At 41.2% G+C, this 15,281-nt stretch overlaps 1 protein-coding gene across 2 annotated transcripts in view; it reads left to right on the top strand.

Moving 5' to 3' along the window:
* The window catches only part of mindy2 (MINDY lysine 48 deubiquitinase 2), a 43,148-nt gene that overhangs the window by 1,758 nt on the left and 26,109 nt on the right, over positions 1-15,281 (top strand). For both annotated transcript variants that reach the window (XR_009785540.1, XM_061754758.1), the window contains exons 2-5: positions 133-190; positions 2,943-3,007; positions 11,732-11,890; positions 12,103-12,205. Coding sequence is in view for 1 of the 2 variants with exons in the window: in XM_061754758.1 (XP_061610742.1) it covers positions 133-190; positions 2,943-3,007; positions 11,732-11,890; positions 12,103-12,205 (385 nt within the window). In the remaining variant the exon portion in view is untranslated. The remainder of the gene's footprint in view (positions 1-132; positions 191-2,942; positions 3,008-11,731; positions 11,891-12,102; positions 12,206-15,281) is intronic.

Here is a 15,281-nt window from a genome sequence, read left to right as displayed (position 1 = left end):
AATAATATTCGCAGCTCACCCGCAACCATAAAGCGGTTTGGAAAATGAACGGGCGGATGTGTTAAAACTATCTACTGTGTTGCGCCTCTGTCGTGTGCCCTCCCCAACATGGTTGCCCTACGTCTGTCACAGGTTAAGATGCCCCCCATGATGGAGATTATTACAGCCGAGCAACTGATGGAGTATCTTGGTGAGTGTTCCCGTCTCGGTGTTTAAATCCGAACAATCGATCAGTGTCGTTTATGTCGAACGCGCCGTGGATTTGTGCGGTTTGTGACTTCCAGTCAGCACGTCAGAATCGTTGCGCTCTCAGCTGCAGTATATTGCAAATTTGTAAGCAATTGTTGTTGTTTTTTAATAGGTTGTCACAGTACCGTGTACAGTACAGGCAAGTCCGATTTATAGAGTTGCGTGTTTTCAGTGTAGTACCACATTCTGCCGAAACATGTTGGGCAGCTCTGAGGTCCACTGGAAGACGGAAGTGTTCTAAAAGAAGAAGCGTCTCCAACTACACTCCTCTAATTGTTGTTGTTCCCACAGAGCAAAGAGTTTATAGACCAGTGAGTAACGTTGTATGCTGTTTTGTTTTTTTTATATGATGCTGCTCTGTGTATGCTGAAGTAGCAGGTTTATTTATTTATTTTGTATTTTTTTTTAAGGTTTAGAACTACCGCTACATCGATGCTAATTTCTGTTAGCCTGCGTATGGCATTTCACAATATATCTTAGCGTTAAGCTAGTGGGCTTTCATAAGAATGACATGGTTTGGTTGAACATTTTGGTGGTTAAATACAATGATCTTGTAATGCTCAAAACTATTTAGTTTTATGTGTCAGTTGTACAGTAAACTTCAACTGGGAGTGACAAACAGCTTGAAGCAAACACGCTGTGCCTCTTATTTGAGCCGGTCTTCTTAGTCTCCCATTTCTTCACAGCGCTAAAAATATTGAAGAAAAGTTTTGTTGTTTATGAGCTCTCCACATCACAGAGTTTCACCCATCGCGGCTTCATAGTGTACTAGATTGCTCATGTTTTAGGAGACTATGTTCTGCCACACAGTTTGTATGACAATGCCGTGAGGTTTCTAATCTCAGCACAATCTGTTGTCCTTGTGCGTTGACACACGGGCAACAGATGAATCAGAGGGTGGTGGGCGTCACTCAGCAGCTCGTGGTGCTTTGTGCCGTCAGCTGGGAGGCCACAGCTCGCTGGTGCACTCAGCGATGAGGAACTTTTGCCTCATGTTGACAATTGGACTCGATAAAGAAGTCATTTTTGATGGTACGCGTGTGTAAATTCTTCGTCATTGAGGTGATGGAAATCCGAAAAGGTTGAAACGAGGCAACTGGACCTTTCTTGTTTATTGAAGACGTTTCACCTTTTCGTCTTTTAACAAACAAGAAAAGTCCAAATGCCTTTTGGTGCTTTACATCATTAACGTCATAAAAAATACTACACTATATAAAATACAGAATCTCAACATTTAACCTTTTTATAGTTATACAAGAAAAACAAAAACAAACTAGTCTTTCTGGAATGCCTGCCAAAACAAATGTGTTTTTAACCGCTTTTTAAAAATGTCCACCGAAGAGGCAGCTCTGAGCTCAAAAGGAGGTGCCTTGCACAATTTGTCGCCTTTAGTTTTGAATTTTGTGTGAGGATCATTGATTAAAAGGCAGTCTGCAGACAGCAGAAAATAAAAGGCCAAAGAAAAAGAAAAACACACTTGCAAAGGTAATCGTTTGGATGTTCACTAAACAGGTCCTGGTACTGGCTCTGGTACAATTTCAGAACCAAGTTGTGCAAAAAAAAAAAAAAAAAAAAAAAAGAAAATGTAGGTTCAATTCAAAATTGTTCACCCTGTTCCACTTTTTTCAAAATGTTTGTTACATCACAGCATAGCATTGCAATCATCCCCAGATACCAGGCAAGTATGCATGCTTGTGACTGTGATCAGCATAGTTGATATACATCAAAGTAATGAGCCCAAATGAATTTTAACCGAGTAATCTTTTTTAATTTTTTTTTTAAGTCAGAAATTTGCATGGTTTGCAGTTTAAATACTTGTTGGAAGGTTTATTTTAAAAAAATAAGTTTCATTTAAGCATGCCCTCTTCCTGTCAGACATTTTGGAAATGAGGTCATTTTGCGATTGAATTTCTTGCTTTCGGAAGGGGAACCACCACTAAACATTTTCAAAAGCTTGCAAAATGTGTATGGGAAAGATGCAATAGGCTACAGCACAGTCAAAAAGCGGGTGTCCAGGATCAAAGGCAGAGATTTTGTCAACCTTTTGAAAATGTTTAGTGGCAGTTCCCATTCCAAAACAAGGAATTCAGTCACAGCTCTCTGCTTCGAACGGCCAACAAGGACATCATTTCCAAAATGGCTGACGGGAAGCGGACAGAGAGAAATGGCTGTCTGCTGTTACAAAGTCAGGTCAATAGAAGTCTCAAATATCAACAATAATCTTATTGACTGGTAGAGGCTAATTTCATATTGTAAGGAAACTCGTTAAAGCAGTGGTTTTCCATCGGGTTTTTGATTTCCCCGCCCCAATGACAATGACATTATTCAAAACAAGTTTTGTTTTTTGTTTTATTTTTTTGTTATATTAATCTTACCATGCCTTTGGTATTTGACTCTGTGATTGCCTTCCACCAGCCTCCTTTCTTGTCATTCGGAAGAGAATTTTTTTTAGTCACGAGATCCGACTGAAAATTGCTTCATAGCGACCGAATTGCTAAGTTGGGAACAAAGACTAAGCTTTTGTAAACTAGCTCCTCTCTGTTGGCAGCCACGTTGTTAGTGGAAGCAGTGCACATCAGTCAGCAAGGATGGATAAATATTGAATTCATGTCAATGGAATTCGGCTACTTTCTTTTAAATAGTTCATGAATGTGTCTCTGGCCATACTGAACCGACTTTATGTGCCCCTGCAGGAGACTACATCCTGGAAACTAAACCTAAAGAGATCACCGAGGCCCAGCGGCTAAACTATGAGCAGGTAAGTCCTAACTACAATAGCTACCAGATCATTGCACAGTATTACTAATGAATTATACACTCACAGGGAGCATGGTGGAATAGTGGTTAGCACGTCTGCTTCACAGTTCTGAGGTTTGGGATTTGCATCTCCCACATTCCCCCAAAAATTGCGTGTTAGATTCATTGAAGAAAATTGCCCATAGGTGCGAATGTAAGTGTGAATGCTTGTTTGTCTAGATGTGCTCTGCAATTGACTGTCGACCGGTCCAGCGCGTACCCCACCTCTAGCCCAAAATCAGCTGGGATGAGGCTCCAACTGTGACACCAAGGACCAGCACGATAGAAAATAATGCTTCAAGATGATAATGCTCTGAAAGATTAGAATTTATCAATGCGGTTGCAGTTTGCAGTGGCTCTGCACTCCATCGTACTGACAGCTGTTTGGAATATTTTTGACAACCTTGTTAAGCTGCAAAATCAAAACATTATTAATGTCAACGCTCGCTGCCTGTATTACTTAATGGGAGAAATGACACACTCAGGTATTTTTAACCTGCTAGCTGCTCTCCACCGTGATGATCCAAACCAAAGGATTTGTGCTCTGCTTTCAATTTCATACTTGAATGCAGTAATTAAATGCACCCATACGGAGTCTCACTTGAAGTTGCTAAGATGCAGGAAGTTGCTTTGTTCAGCTTTTTACTGAGCAGATCTACTGGCGATTGTAATTTGCAACGGTGTAGAACTGCACTGCGTCACAGTATGAGTTGTTTATAATATTTTGGTTGCCTTTTTTTACTGTAGCTACAGGAGAGCGACAAACTTTTCCAAACACTTACACACAGTACCCAACATATTGTTACATTAGCACCTCTCTAGCAGTGTTATTCTCTTTCTAAGGGCTTTGTCATTTGCTTTCTCATTGTGGTATACAGTAAGCCCCCGTCATATTGCAGTTCATCACTCGCGCCCCCATCATATCACACATTTTTAAGTGATCGGTTTTTACGAATTTTTACAGTTTACTGGGCTGAGAAGTTAGAATTTAGAGTTGTGTGCCTTCAGTGTAGTACCAAGTTGTGCCGCAACATGCCGGGCAGCACTCAGGTTGTTATTCCCACAGAGCAAAAAGAATATATGCTTTTGAATATGGTTGTATGCTCAGTTTGTATGTCTTGCTGCTCTGTGTGTGCTCTAGTAGAAGTTCTTTGAAGATTTATAATTACCGTAACATAATTTCCGTTAGCCCATCTATGGCATTTCACATTATATGTTCGCATTATATATTAGCATTCAGTTGGGGGACTTTAGTTGGACGAAATTATATGGTTTGGTAGAACATTTTGGTGTTTAAGTATGCAATGCTCTGTCTGTATTAATGTCTCAGTCGTTCGAAGGATTATACTTACCGTAACATTGATGCTAATTTCCGTAAACCTGTTTAAGGCGATTCGTATTATATGTTAGCATTACGATAGCAAGACCTTTGTTAGATTAAATCATACGGTCTGGTTGGACATTTTGGTGTTTAGTAAAAGGGTTTATTTTCTTTTTGTTTTACGACAGTTTTAAGTAAACTTCAACGATGAGTGATAGTTCACTGTCTGTAATGGTACTTGAAGAGCATTTCATTGTATTGTATCGTAATAAGTCAACAAATTGTCCTTTTTGTTCAAAACAACAAAAAATGGCAACTAAAATAAACTGTCATTTTCATTTTGACACAAATTGAAATAAATCGTTGACTAAAACACAACATGAATACACAATCGTCAGATGGGGGTTCAGAACATTTTTCAGTTGATATAGAAACACAAAGAACTGCAATGTAGTTCCAGAGGCGGAGGTAAGCTGATTTAGCTATCAAAAGAGGGTAACGTTTACTAATTAACATCATGTAAAACACTCTGGTAACACATTTTGCTGCAATAAGTAATGGCTATTGCAAACAAGGTAATTACAGAATACTCGTGTGTCACTACTCATTGACTGTCAACATTTTTCATCCGGTGCACACGCCACCGCCTGAGTCGCACTCTTGTTTCCAGCCACTCACCGTGACATCACTGCCCATGAACACGGCAGGTGAACTGCACCGAATAACAATCACACAAATCAACACAAACGTAACAAATGCTTAAGGCACCTACTTATGTTATATTTGCATGTTTCTACTAAAACATTTGAGAGTAGACAATGTTCTTTAATGCGGACCTGGACGCAGAGTTGAGAGCAAACCTCATAAAAGTGAAGCTTGGCTCTTCAGCGCTCTGTATTACATAAGATGCGTCTCGCGAGACTCGGGGTGGGGAACAACGGAGGTCAGGATTGTGTGATGTCGTTTGAAATGGCGGTAAATGCTTAGAGACGCGCGGCTGGGTTCAGCTTCAGGCTATTACCGAGGTTTGCTGTGCGTTTTTGTGTGTGTGGTTGACCATGCGAGTGGAGACGGAGCGCCGCTTCCTCTGCTTCCTCCCGTCTCCCGCGGCCTGCCTACGTTGCGGCCTGTCCGTGCTCCAGCAGCACATCTGTGGATGATTTGAAGCCACGTTTTAAAGGCGAGGAGACATTTTTGGCAGCGTGCGCTCGCTCACTCGCTGATGCTCAGTTGCTCAGAGGCACCGGCTTTCTAAATTTAAGCCGGGCTGAAATGCAACTTCTTAAATAAATCAGCGGCGTCTTCAGGGAGGGGTTCCAGTTTTGCGTTGCACGGTAATTATGGCAGTCTAATCCTAGACTCTGGCCTGGGAGCTCTAATGCATGTGGGTGTCCGTTCGCCACTTGTATTGCTGCAGACAACAGCGGGCGGCACGTACAGGAAGCTCAGGTCTTGTCTGTGAACAAGAATTCATTCTTTTCATTTTCAATTGGCAATCGAAAATGAAATATATATGGTGGTTCGTTGTAGAGATTTTACAGTATACAGGCAAGTCTGAATCTGGAGTTGCTCGCCTTCGATTTAGTAGCACCTTGGGCCACAACATGCCGGGCAGCAGAGATGCAGCATAGTTCACCATTCCAAAAATGAACTAATGCATCGTTCTTTTTTTTATTTTTTTATTTTTTTTCTCAATATGTTGCTGCGCGCTATTGCCCTCGCAATACTAGCATTTCCCCATTGTTGCCACCCATTCAGTCCACACGAGTAACCAGGTGCAGCATTCACCTTACAGTCTAAAAAACAGAAGGAAAAACATTTTGATGACGCATGCGGCTGTGCCACTGTCGGTGGCTGCGTTGCCAAATATGACGTTTTTTTCCCCCCGACATATGAAGGCTTGTTTAAAAATATTGTAAATAGTTGTTTCGAAATGAATGTTGTTTTATTTTTTAAATAAACAATTTGACATATTTATTTGTATTTTATTTTTACCCCATTTGCGAATGATCTGGCCCGTCTGTCTCTTTGCCCACCCTTGCCCGCTCTAAATACATAATTGCCCACATTATAATATGGCTGATGGATTGATCATTTGATAGATCGTTGTCATGGTCCATGTCTGATTGTGGCGGCTTACAAGCGAATACATTTTTACTAATACTAGTTACCAATCTTCTGGGTCGTGTAACTGCGACCCAGTAAAATTCAGTCCTTTTTTCCATTTTGTGTTATTCATGTAAAAGTTGAAATGTGAAAAACTGGGATTAAAAAACAAAATAATCCGATCCTGTATTTGTGATTGTCAATTTAAAATGGAAAGAACAACGGCTGTACAAATTGGGAGCGTCTGCCCTTCCTATTGCGTGCTGAAAAGATTTTTGTGGTCATTGCCTGTTGGATTGAACTGTTTACACCAGGAGTTCACAAGACTTCTATTTTTACATTCACATTCGTGCGTCATTTGTCACACAAGTGCATGCGGATTAAAATAGCAGTCGCTGCTCTTTAGCGGTTGTTAAATATTTACTCAGAGGAGGTGTGTAAAAGTGAAGAGTCCGGCGTTGTAATGGGTATTTGTCTCAGTGGAGCTGAGCTGCACTATTGCAAGGCAAATGTTCCATCATAACCTCCATTTAACGGGGTCGTCTTTGTTTGAATATCTTACTCTCAAGTACTTGCTCAAACCACAGCACACTCCAAATGCATGGATGAGAAGTATTTTTTTGTATTTTTTTTTTTAAAATAAGAAAAACAGCACTTTATAATATTGTACCAATATAGCCATTGCGGCTCCTTCTAGTGTGCACAATTTGGCCACCTGGGGGCAGTATAATAACTCATGGAGACACAAATGAAGCGTTTCTCACCTACGATAAGTGACTCAGTAAGCTGCAGTAATGTAACTCGCAGAGGATAAAGAATATATGCCTGAGTATTGTTCTGTCTCTACATGTGCTGATGCACCGTTTGTGTTCAAATATCCGTTGCTTAAAGTTTTATAACACCGCCAGTCAGATGCTAATTGTTAGCCCGTCTATGGCATTTTAAATTGTTGTTAGCATAAGTGGGCTTAATTCAGAGTTAGATCTTTGTTTTAACGACACGTGTAATTCTCTTTATGTTTAGTTTGACAGAAAACCTCAACTGGGAGCAGCATTGAACTGCTTGATGGCGCTTTTTTTTTTGTTTTTTTTCTTTTTTTTTTACCAGTTTAATTCGTTCCGTTGCTCAATTTACTCCAGTATCAAATATGTTTTCCCCTAGAAATTATTTGAAGTGCTATTATTGTGTTCCAGCCCCCCAATAAAACACCACTATTTTTCGTGATGTTTTTAATGTAGCACTGTATTGTAAAATATCAATAAAAAGACAATGTAAAGAAATGAACTGGTTTTATGAAGTGTAATGTAATGTAATATAGTGTAGCAAAAAGTCTCACTAGCAGTGCAAAAAACATTACTAATAAGACTCAGTCATTCTACTAGTGTGCCCTAGTCGGTGTGTGTTTGTATTCAGAATTAACCATACACATTAAAACTTATGTTAAATGGGAGCGAGCAAACACCTGCCGCCATTTAAAGTGCCTCTGATTAGCCTCCAAATAAGGTTAGGATGTTCTATTATGCTTTTCTTGACATTTTGTTTTTGTTTTCTAACAGAAGCCTGAAGATTTTGGGCTGACGCTGAATGCTATTTCGAACTCTCCATCATTTTGGCATTCACTTTAGTGTACAGTGTATTTAAAAAGTCTACACACCCCAGTTCAAATGCCAGGTTTCCGATATAAAAACATTAGACCAAGATAAATCAATTCAAAATGTTTCCACTATTAATGTTACCTTACAACCTGTAGAACTCAATTGCTTTTTAGTAGAAGCCTGAAAGTTATATACTAACACCCACCGGTTTTGGGAACTGTTCATAATTCCCTCCACCTTGTCTAAGGCCCCAGTTCCAGCTGAAGAAAAACAGGACCAAAGCATGATGCTGCCATTATGCTTCACTGTCGGTTCTTTTGGTGACCAGCTGTGTTGTGTTTGCATCGCCAAATATGCGTTTTAGAATTCTAGCCAAAAAGTTCAACCTTAGATGGTTATGAAGTTCCAAATAGCAGTCAATGTTAGCACAAAACCTTTGTATGTATTGACGTTTTCGTAAGATAATACTGCTCAACTTGGATTAATGGATTCATTTAACAAGTACATTTAGACAGGTTTATCATGGTTGTAGTTTGCAGTGGTGTAGAACTGCACTGCATCATACTGAGAGGGGTTCCTAATACTTTGGTTGCCTTATTTAGCTGCGAGGAGCAAAATATTAGAAACAGCTCCGTATGATACAGTACAGTTCTAAAACACTAAAAACTACAGTGTATCTGCTTACCTTATTTCCTCCCAGTAGTGTAATGAAAGCGCTTCAATGTCATTGTCATAACAGAGCTGTAGGGCTCAGCTGCAGGGCTTATCTTGAGCCCAGACTTGAATGGTAGCGTGGCTTGCAGCCAGCTGGGAGATGCTTTGGGGCTGCATGCAAGAACGGGTCGGATTCATCGGGTTCCCAGGTGCGTGGGCACCTGGCACTCGTCCTACATACTCCTACATAGCAGGGCTGTGTGTGAGTAACAAGGCAATAGAAAGTCACCGCTTAATGTTCACCTTTTCAAAATCATGGATGCTTCTCAAAGCGGTAGGAAGTTGTTCATTCTGTGTCATTTTACCTCTGCCAAGTACAAAAACGAAACTTCCGATTTTCACGAAACACGTGCCTTCCGTTGAAAGCCCTCCATTGACATCTACTCCCTAATTCTTGTCAGCGTGCACGCTGCTGATTTCAGCATCTGACACCTGCCATCATGTGGTCGGACAAAGACAGCACTGCACCATTTACACTACTTGCAAAAAGTTAAGGCTTGGGATTTTCATTGAAATTTCAGGATGAACCTAATGTTTCAGTGCTTTTTGCACAACTTGCCGAATGGAAAAATTCACAATAGGTGTTTGATCCGTGAACGGACCACATTTTCTTGTTCAATTAAAATTGGTTATTTCAACAGTTATTCATCGAATAACTCAATTACAAAAAAAAAAAGGGCAAAGCAAAATCTCTGCCTCAAAGCGTCGCTGTGATCATTTTCCCACATGGACTAAAATTACTGCAGACTCACACACCACTCTGTGTAGAAATAAGTTGCCGCAATAGTGGAATGAGTAAAGACAGAGAATGTCCAAAGTTGCAGGTCATTTCACACTTAAAAAAGATGACAAAAAGTCAAATGTGTATACTGCATAGCAGAACTAACGTTCCACAATAGCACACCTGCGATTGCCACCAAAAAGTATCATCCATCCATTTTCTTATCATTGGCTAATTTAGTATAGCATACCCCTGCTAGTTTGATAATATTGTAATGCCCGCACAGGTGGTCACGGATAGACACGGCCGCCAGTGCACTTTCAACCGCTTTATTTCAACAACCACGTAACCACGTAATAAGCACATCCATGCAGACTGGCTATCGGTTAGCCGGTTAACGACCAGCCGCTAACCTGAGCTCACAACAGACAACTCTACACTCTCATTCACTGACTCCAGTATCACTCACCCGGCCAGGCACACTTTAAAAAAAACACACACTCTCCAAGTCACACATATTATAGCATGGAATATTATCTATTATCTGATTACTTAAGTAATCGATGGGATAATCGGTGGAGTAATCGATTCTAAAAATATATTCAGTACCTCCAGTTGAATTTGAATTAACTTTTTGTGAGTATTGTATTTTCACTTTTTTGAACAGTACGTCGTCGTCTGCGCTCGAGCAATGACTATTTTGGTCCGGCCTTACACGTAGATAAGAATAATCCAATAATTTGATTCATGTCTTATTAGCGCGTCTCTTTTCCTCTTCTTGTTGTAATTTTCTCCGGTGATCATCCTGTTGATTGCAGGGCTCAATGACCCAGCAGCCTTCATTAGACAGCTGCTGGACTGCATTATCATGTCAGATGTATGTCATCAAAGGGAGGTTTCACGTGGTCAAACAGGACAGACCCGGAGGAAAGAGAAAAGTGCTACCGTTAAAAGCCATAACAGACAAGCAGCTAATGGTTTCTTGTAAAGGTAGAAAAATCAATGGATACTAGCAGCTGCTGTCGGACTGGGTGCTATTTTTGGCTCTGTCAAAAACATGTCATGTTCTCATCACTGTGTTCGTTGGCAGGATTACAGTAATTCTGTCATCTCTTCATAAATTCATACATTTGCATCTTTTTAACCTATCCCTCCTTAGTCGCTGAAAGACCAATCTATTTGTGCTGTTTCTAGAATGCTCTAAGATGTCACAAGATGGCACAAAAACCCTGTGTAAATAGGAATTGGTGTCAAGGAAGTATGATGACGTGATACATCTTAACGGAGGAACAAGCTTTGTATGTCGAGGAAGAGCTACGTTTAGCCTGGGTTGTCAGTGGAAGTTAGGAGAGTCTATGTCGCATGTACATGAGCACTTTAGGTGCATTTCTTTCGAACTTAAATTATCTGTAGGCCATTTACGTTTAAGGGCAATGTTGTAAGATAAGGTTGAAATTAGATTAAGCTGTTTTGGGATCATAATTTGCGGTATATTTATAGTTCAAACTATTAATAGAGGCAATTGTAAGCCTTTTTAGGCTGAGACAATTACTTTTTTTTTTGCTATTCGCGTTAGGGTCTAAGGGCCTAAGAGTAATACATTTTAATCACTGTTGTTAACATTGCAAAGATTATTTCAGCATTTTCAGTAATTAATGCACGAATCTTCAGATGTGTGTCCATGAGGTTTTTGGCCTGCGGGCTGTCCAATCAAGATCAAATAAAAAAAATTCAAATCAAATTATTTGCCTCTGCCTTGAGGTTTCGGAGGGGTATGTTTTCTACATATTTGGACTAATGTTTCTGAAGTCGCACAAACCGCTCCGTGTGAAATAAGTTGGCACGATGGAGGAAAGAGTCCTTAAAAGACAAGAGAATGTCCAAAGTCTGGGATCATTTTAACGGAATAGCCAGTTAGCAGCCAGAAAATTCTACATTCACATCCTCTGACGACCTCGTCACTCACCAGCCCCGCCTTTTAAAGCCAAACACACTCGAAGTCACAGATACTACAGTAGAACGTGAGGACGGCAACCCCAAGTGGACAAAAATAATACCTGCATCTCATATGCACAGTCTTGTATTTGATAATGTAAAATACATTTGTATTTGATTAATTGAAAGGACAATATACTCAGTTCTAAAAATAGTCAAGAGCAACAGTCCTAGATGGAATAACAAATTAGCATGGCTCTACCTGTTCCTTTTTTTTTTCTTCCTTCCTCCCAGAACATGAGCGACGCCATGGCAGTGTTGCACAAGCTGCAGACGGGCCTGGACGTGAATGTCAAGTTCACAGGCGTGCGAGTCTTTGAGTACACCCCAGAATGCATTGTGTTCGATCTGCTGGACATCCCGCTGTACCACGGCTGGCTGGTCGACCCCCAGGTAAGATGGCCGTCGATGCAACGCAATGCGACTTGGCTTGACCATTCACTATAGTGCGAATGAGCAAGAACAATTGCGGTGCTTCACACTAGGCAGGTGGGGTGCTCGTTACAGCCCTGGATTTTTTCTGTCATGACTAACAGTAGCTTTGTGCCGCTTGCATCAGTTCTTGGCAAATGTTCTTTCCCCACATTGTCTATCTTTATTTGCAGATGCATGAGATTGTCAAGGCAGTGGGCAACTGCAGCTACAACCAGCTGGTGGAGAAGATAATATCCTGTAAACAGTCAGAAAACAGCGAGCTGGCAGGCGAAGGTCAGTACGTCTCTCACTGGGCTCGCTTCTGTGCTCCTCCCCCGCTTGTCTTACACTGCAAAACGTTTCAAGTTATTTTAATAGCCGTGTGGTCCTTTGGTCCACAATTTGTCCTTGACTCCTGTACAAAACTAGTCTTTCATAACACAGTGGTGCTTTGAGATACGAGTGACCCGACTTACTACCACTGTATAGTGGCAATGAACACAACTCAATGCTTAATGCTAACAAATGAAATGACAAATGTCATAGACGGGCTAACGAGGAGCATCATTGTTGTGGTGGTATAACCGTTAGGCAATGGATTTAACACAAATGGTGGAGCAACCCATGTAGACAAACTATAACAATACTCACTGGGATATATTCTTTATCCTTTGCGAAAAATATTAATATTACTGCAGTGTCCTGACTCAGTTTTGAAACTCTTCTTTGTGTGTTTTTCTATGTCTGTATTATACTGCCCCAGGTGGCCAAGGCACACACAACAGAAGGAGCAGCACAAGGTCCAATGAATTGAAGCAGAAAATTTGGCAAAAACTGTTTCATTGAAAACATTTGTCTTGAATCGTAAGGGGCCTGAATTATGAAACATGTCTGGTGGCCAACCAGTCAGAGATCAAGTGCCACATTTTTTACTGTGTTACTGCAAAGAGCCACATCGTACACATGAACAGCATTTGCGTTCGCAAATGCACCCCGTCATTGTTTCTTTCAGATCTATTCCACGAGTGGTGTTTTTTAATGGCACAATATCAAGAAGTTCTTCTTTTATCAAACAATCATTTGACACAGTCCGTGTAAATATTGCCAGTTGAGGTTTGTCTTGTATGTCACAACTCTCGTCTAATGCAACACTAAAATACTCACATGATCGGAGGTCAGAGTGCAAGTGTTATTCAATAGCCGTGCTAATGTCCGATATTCTCTGTTCAACAGTGTGGCGGGACAGTTGAAGGTCTGATACCATTCGTTTATAAGTTTGTTGTTTTCAGGACACACGATTTCAGCGACGTCACCGAGGCATTTTTTAAAATAAATTCCCCTTCATTGTATGGCTTTTTGGCCCTCGCAATGTTCCAAGCCAGTTGATATGATGCAAGCGTTACAGTCTCTGGATGCTTCATTAATTTTTTGGGAAAAACTGCATCTGCTTTTCTGTCTTGTTTTTTGAAAGTGACCAATTTGTGACTGCCAAGTTCAGTCCCTTTTGGAAATTCCAGGTCGATGTTAGCTGAAGTGTCGCAGAAGATTTGAAGCTTTGAAATGCAATAAAGACGCCTGACACAAAGGGCAGAGTGGCTTGCCGTTGCGCGCAACCCACAAATACGAACTCTCCCACTCTAATAAAAACGTCCTGTGTTCATCCACATATTTTCGTTTAACTGTGCATTTTTTCCCTGCCGTTTTGAGAGCGAGTTTGACAAATTATTTTCTCGAAAGATCGCGATCCGACTGGGAGACTTTTGAGTTTTTTCATTCACTGCGCAAATACCATAATGAACTCAAGCAAAGCACGCACGCAAATACCGTAATGAATACCGCCTTGTTTCCGCTGTCACTTTAACGGCCCAACGCATGATGTACATTTAACGTATATATTCTTTCCTTTAATTTTGCTCACATAAAAGCAATGTTCATTCCAGTTAAAGAAGGTTGTGTTTGCATGCATATTGGCTTTTTTTTTTTTTTTGTCTTTTGTGTTTGTTTTTTTTAATGTGTTTTTTTGCTTTTGCTTTTGTTAGCTTTCAACTGTAAATATGGATGTTTTCAATACGGTCAAAAGCACCCTTTTGTCTCTTTGAAGCCTTGATCATATGTCCTACACTATATACTCACGTCATCATCATTTGCTCTCTTTGATGCTTTTGACCTCCCCCCTCGTATAAAAGTACTGCATGTGAATTGCACTGTGAATTGATGCAAACACAATTGAAGGAAACACTGTGTGACACTTTTTGGAGTGCATCTGCCGTCCTTTGGAAAAGTTGGAGCAGGTAAGGAATCCTGACTTTATTTTGTGAAATAGAATTTATTGTGTTTATGTGTGTATAGCATGCTTTCACATGCGTTAAATAGTACAAAGTATTCTATTATTTTTACACTTGTAATGTAAAAGGCAAATGCCTGAGGTCAAGTGGATGTTGTTAACAGCATGAAAATTGCTGATTGTTGAGTTTTTCACTTGTAATAATGCAAAAGACAAGTTACTGATGTGAGTGTGTTTGTAATTACCAGTGTTTACATGGAGATGATGCGCCGCCTCCTTTGGCCTTTTGTCTTCCTGGGAGTGCTTTGCAGCATTGGTCCAGCTTGCACTCTCGAAATCAGCATGAACAGGAAGCACAACTACGCCGCCACGGGGACAACTGTAACTCTGGCCTGCCAGTACACGCACACCCTGGAGTCCACGCAGTACACGGAGATCACGTGGAGTATTGTGTCTGCGGACCAAGACGAGAAAACCATCCTTTGGTTTACCGGTGGCCGCTTATATCCTGTTCTGTACAAACCACTGGAGGGGAGGCTCCAGTTCACATCAGCCAATCCCCAAAATGGAGACGCTTCCATCAACATCACAGACGTTCGTCTCTCAGACTCCGAGACGTACCAGTGCTTGGTGAAAAAGTTACCTGAACTGGACCTGAAGAACGTGCACTTGACGGTCATGGAGGTACCCAGCCAGCCTCAATGCAGTGTTGACAGGGAACTTGCGGAAGGCCACGGCATGACGCTTAAATGCGGCTCCTCGCATGGCACCCCCCCTCTGAGGTACACCTGGTCCAAGACCAGCGAAGACCAGGTCTTGCCTCCTAATGCCATCGCGGACACTGTAGGAGGCACCTTGAGAAACATCTTTGAGTCGGACTGTGGAAGATATCGCTGCACGGTGGCCAGCATGGTGGCCAATAAACACTGTGAGCTTGTCCTCAAGTGTTCGATGTTCCAAGACACCGACGTCGACAGTCAGCAGTCACCGAAAACCGCAGTCGCCAACAGTCAGCAGTCACCGAAAACCACAGTCGCAGTCACAGTCGTCTTCGTTACCATCTTTGTGCTCACTACTGTCATCGCC

Source organism: Phyllopteryx taeniolatus, chromosome 2 (assembly GCF_024500385.1).
Source record: "Phyllopteryx taeniolatus isolate TA_2022b chromosome 2, UOR_Ptae_1.2, whole genome shotgun sequence".
Classification (NCBI taxonomy): Eukaryota; Metazoa; Chordata; class Actinopteri; order Syngnathiformes; family Syngnathidae; genus Phyllopteryx; species Phyllopteryx taeniolatus.
The sequence above is the reverse complement of the archived record's forward strand: the minus strand, read 5'-3'. Positions and strand labels throughout refer to the sequence as shown.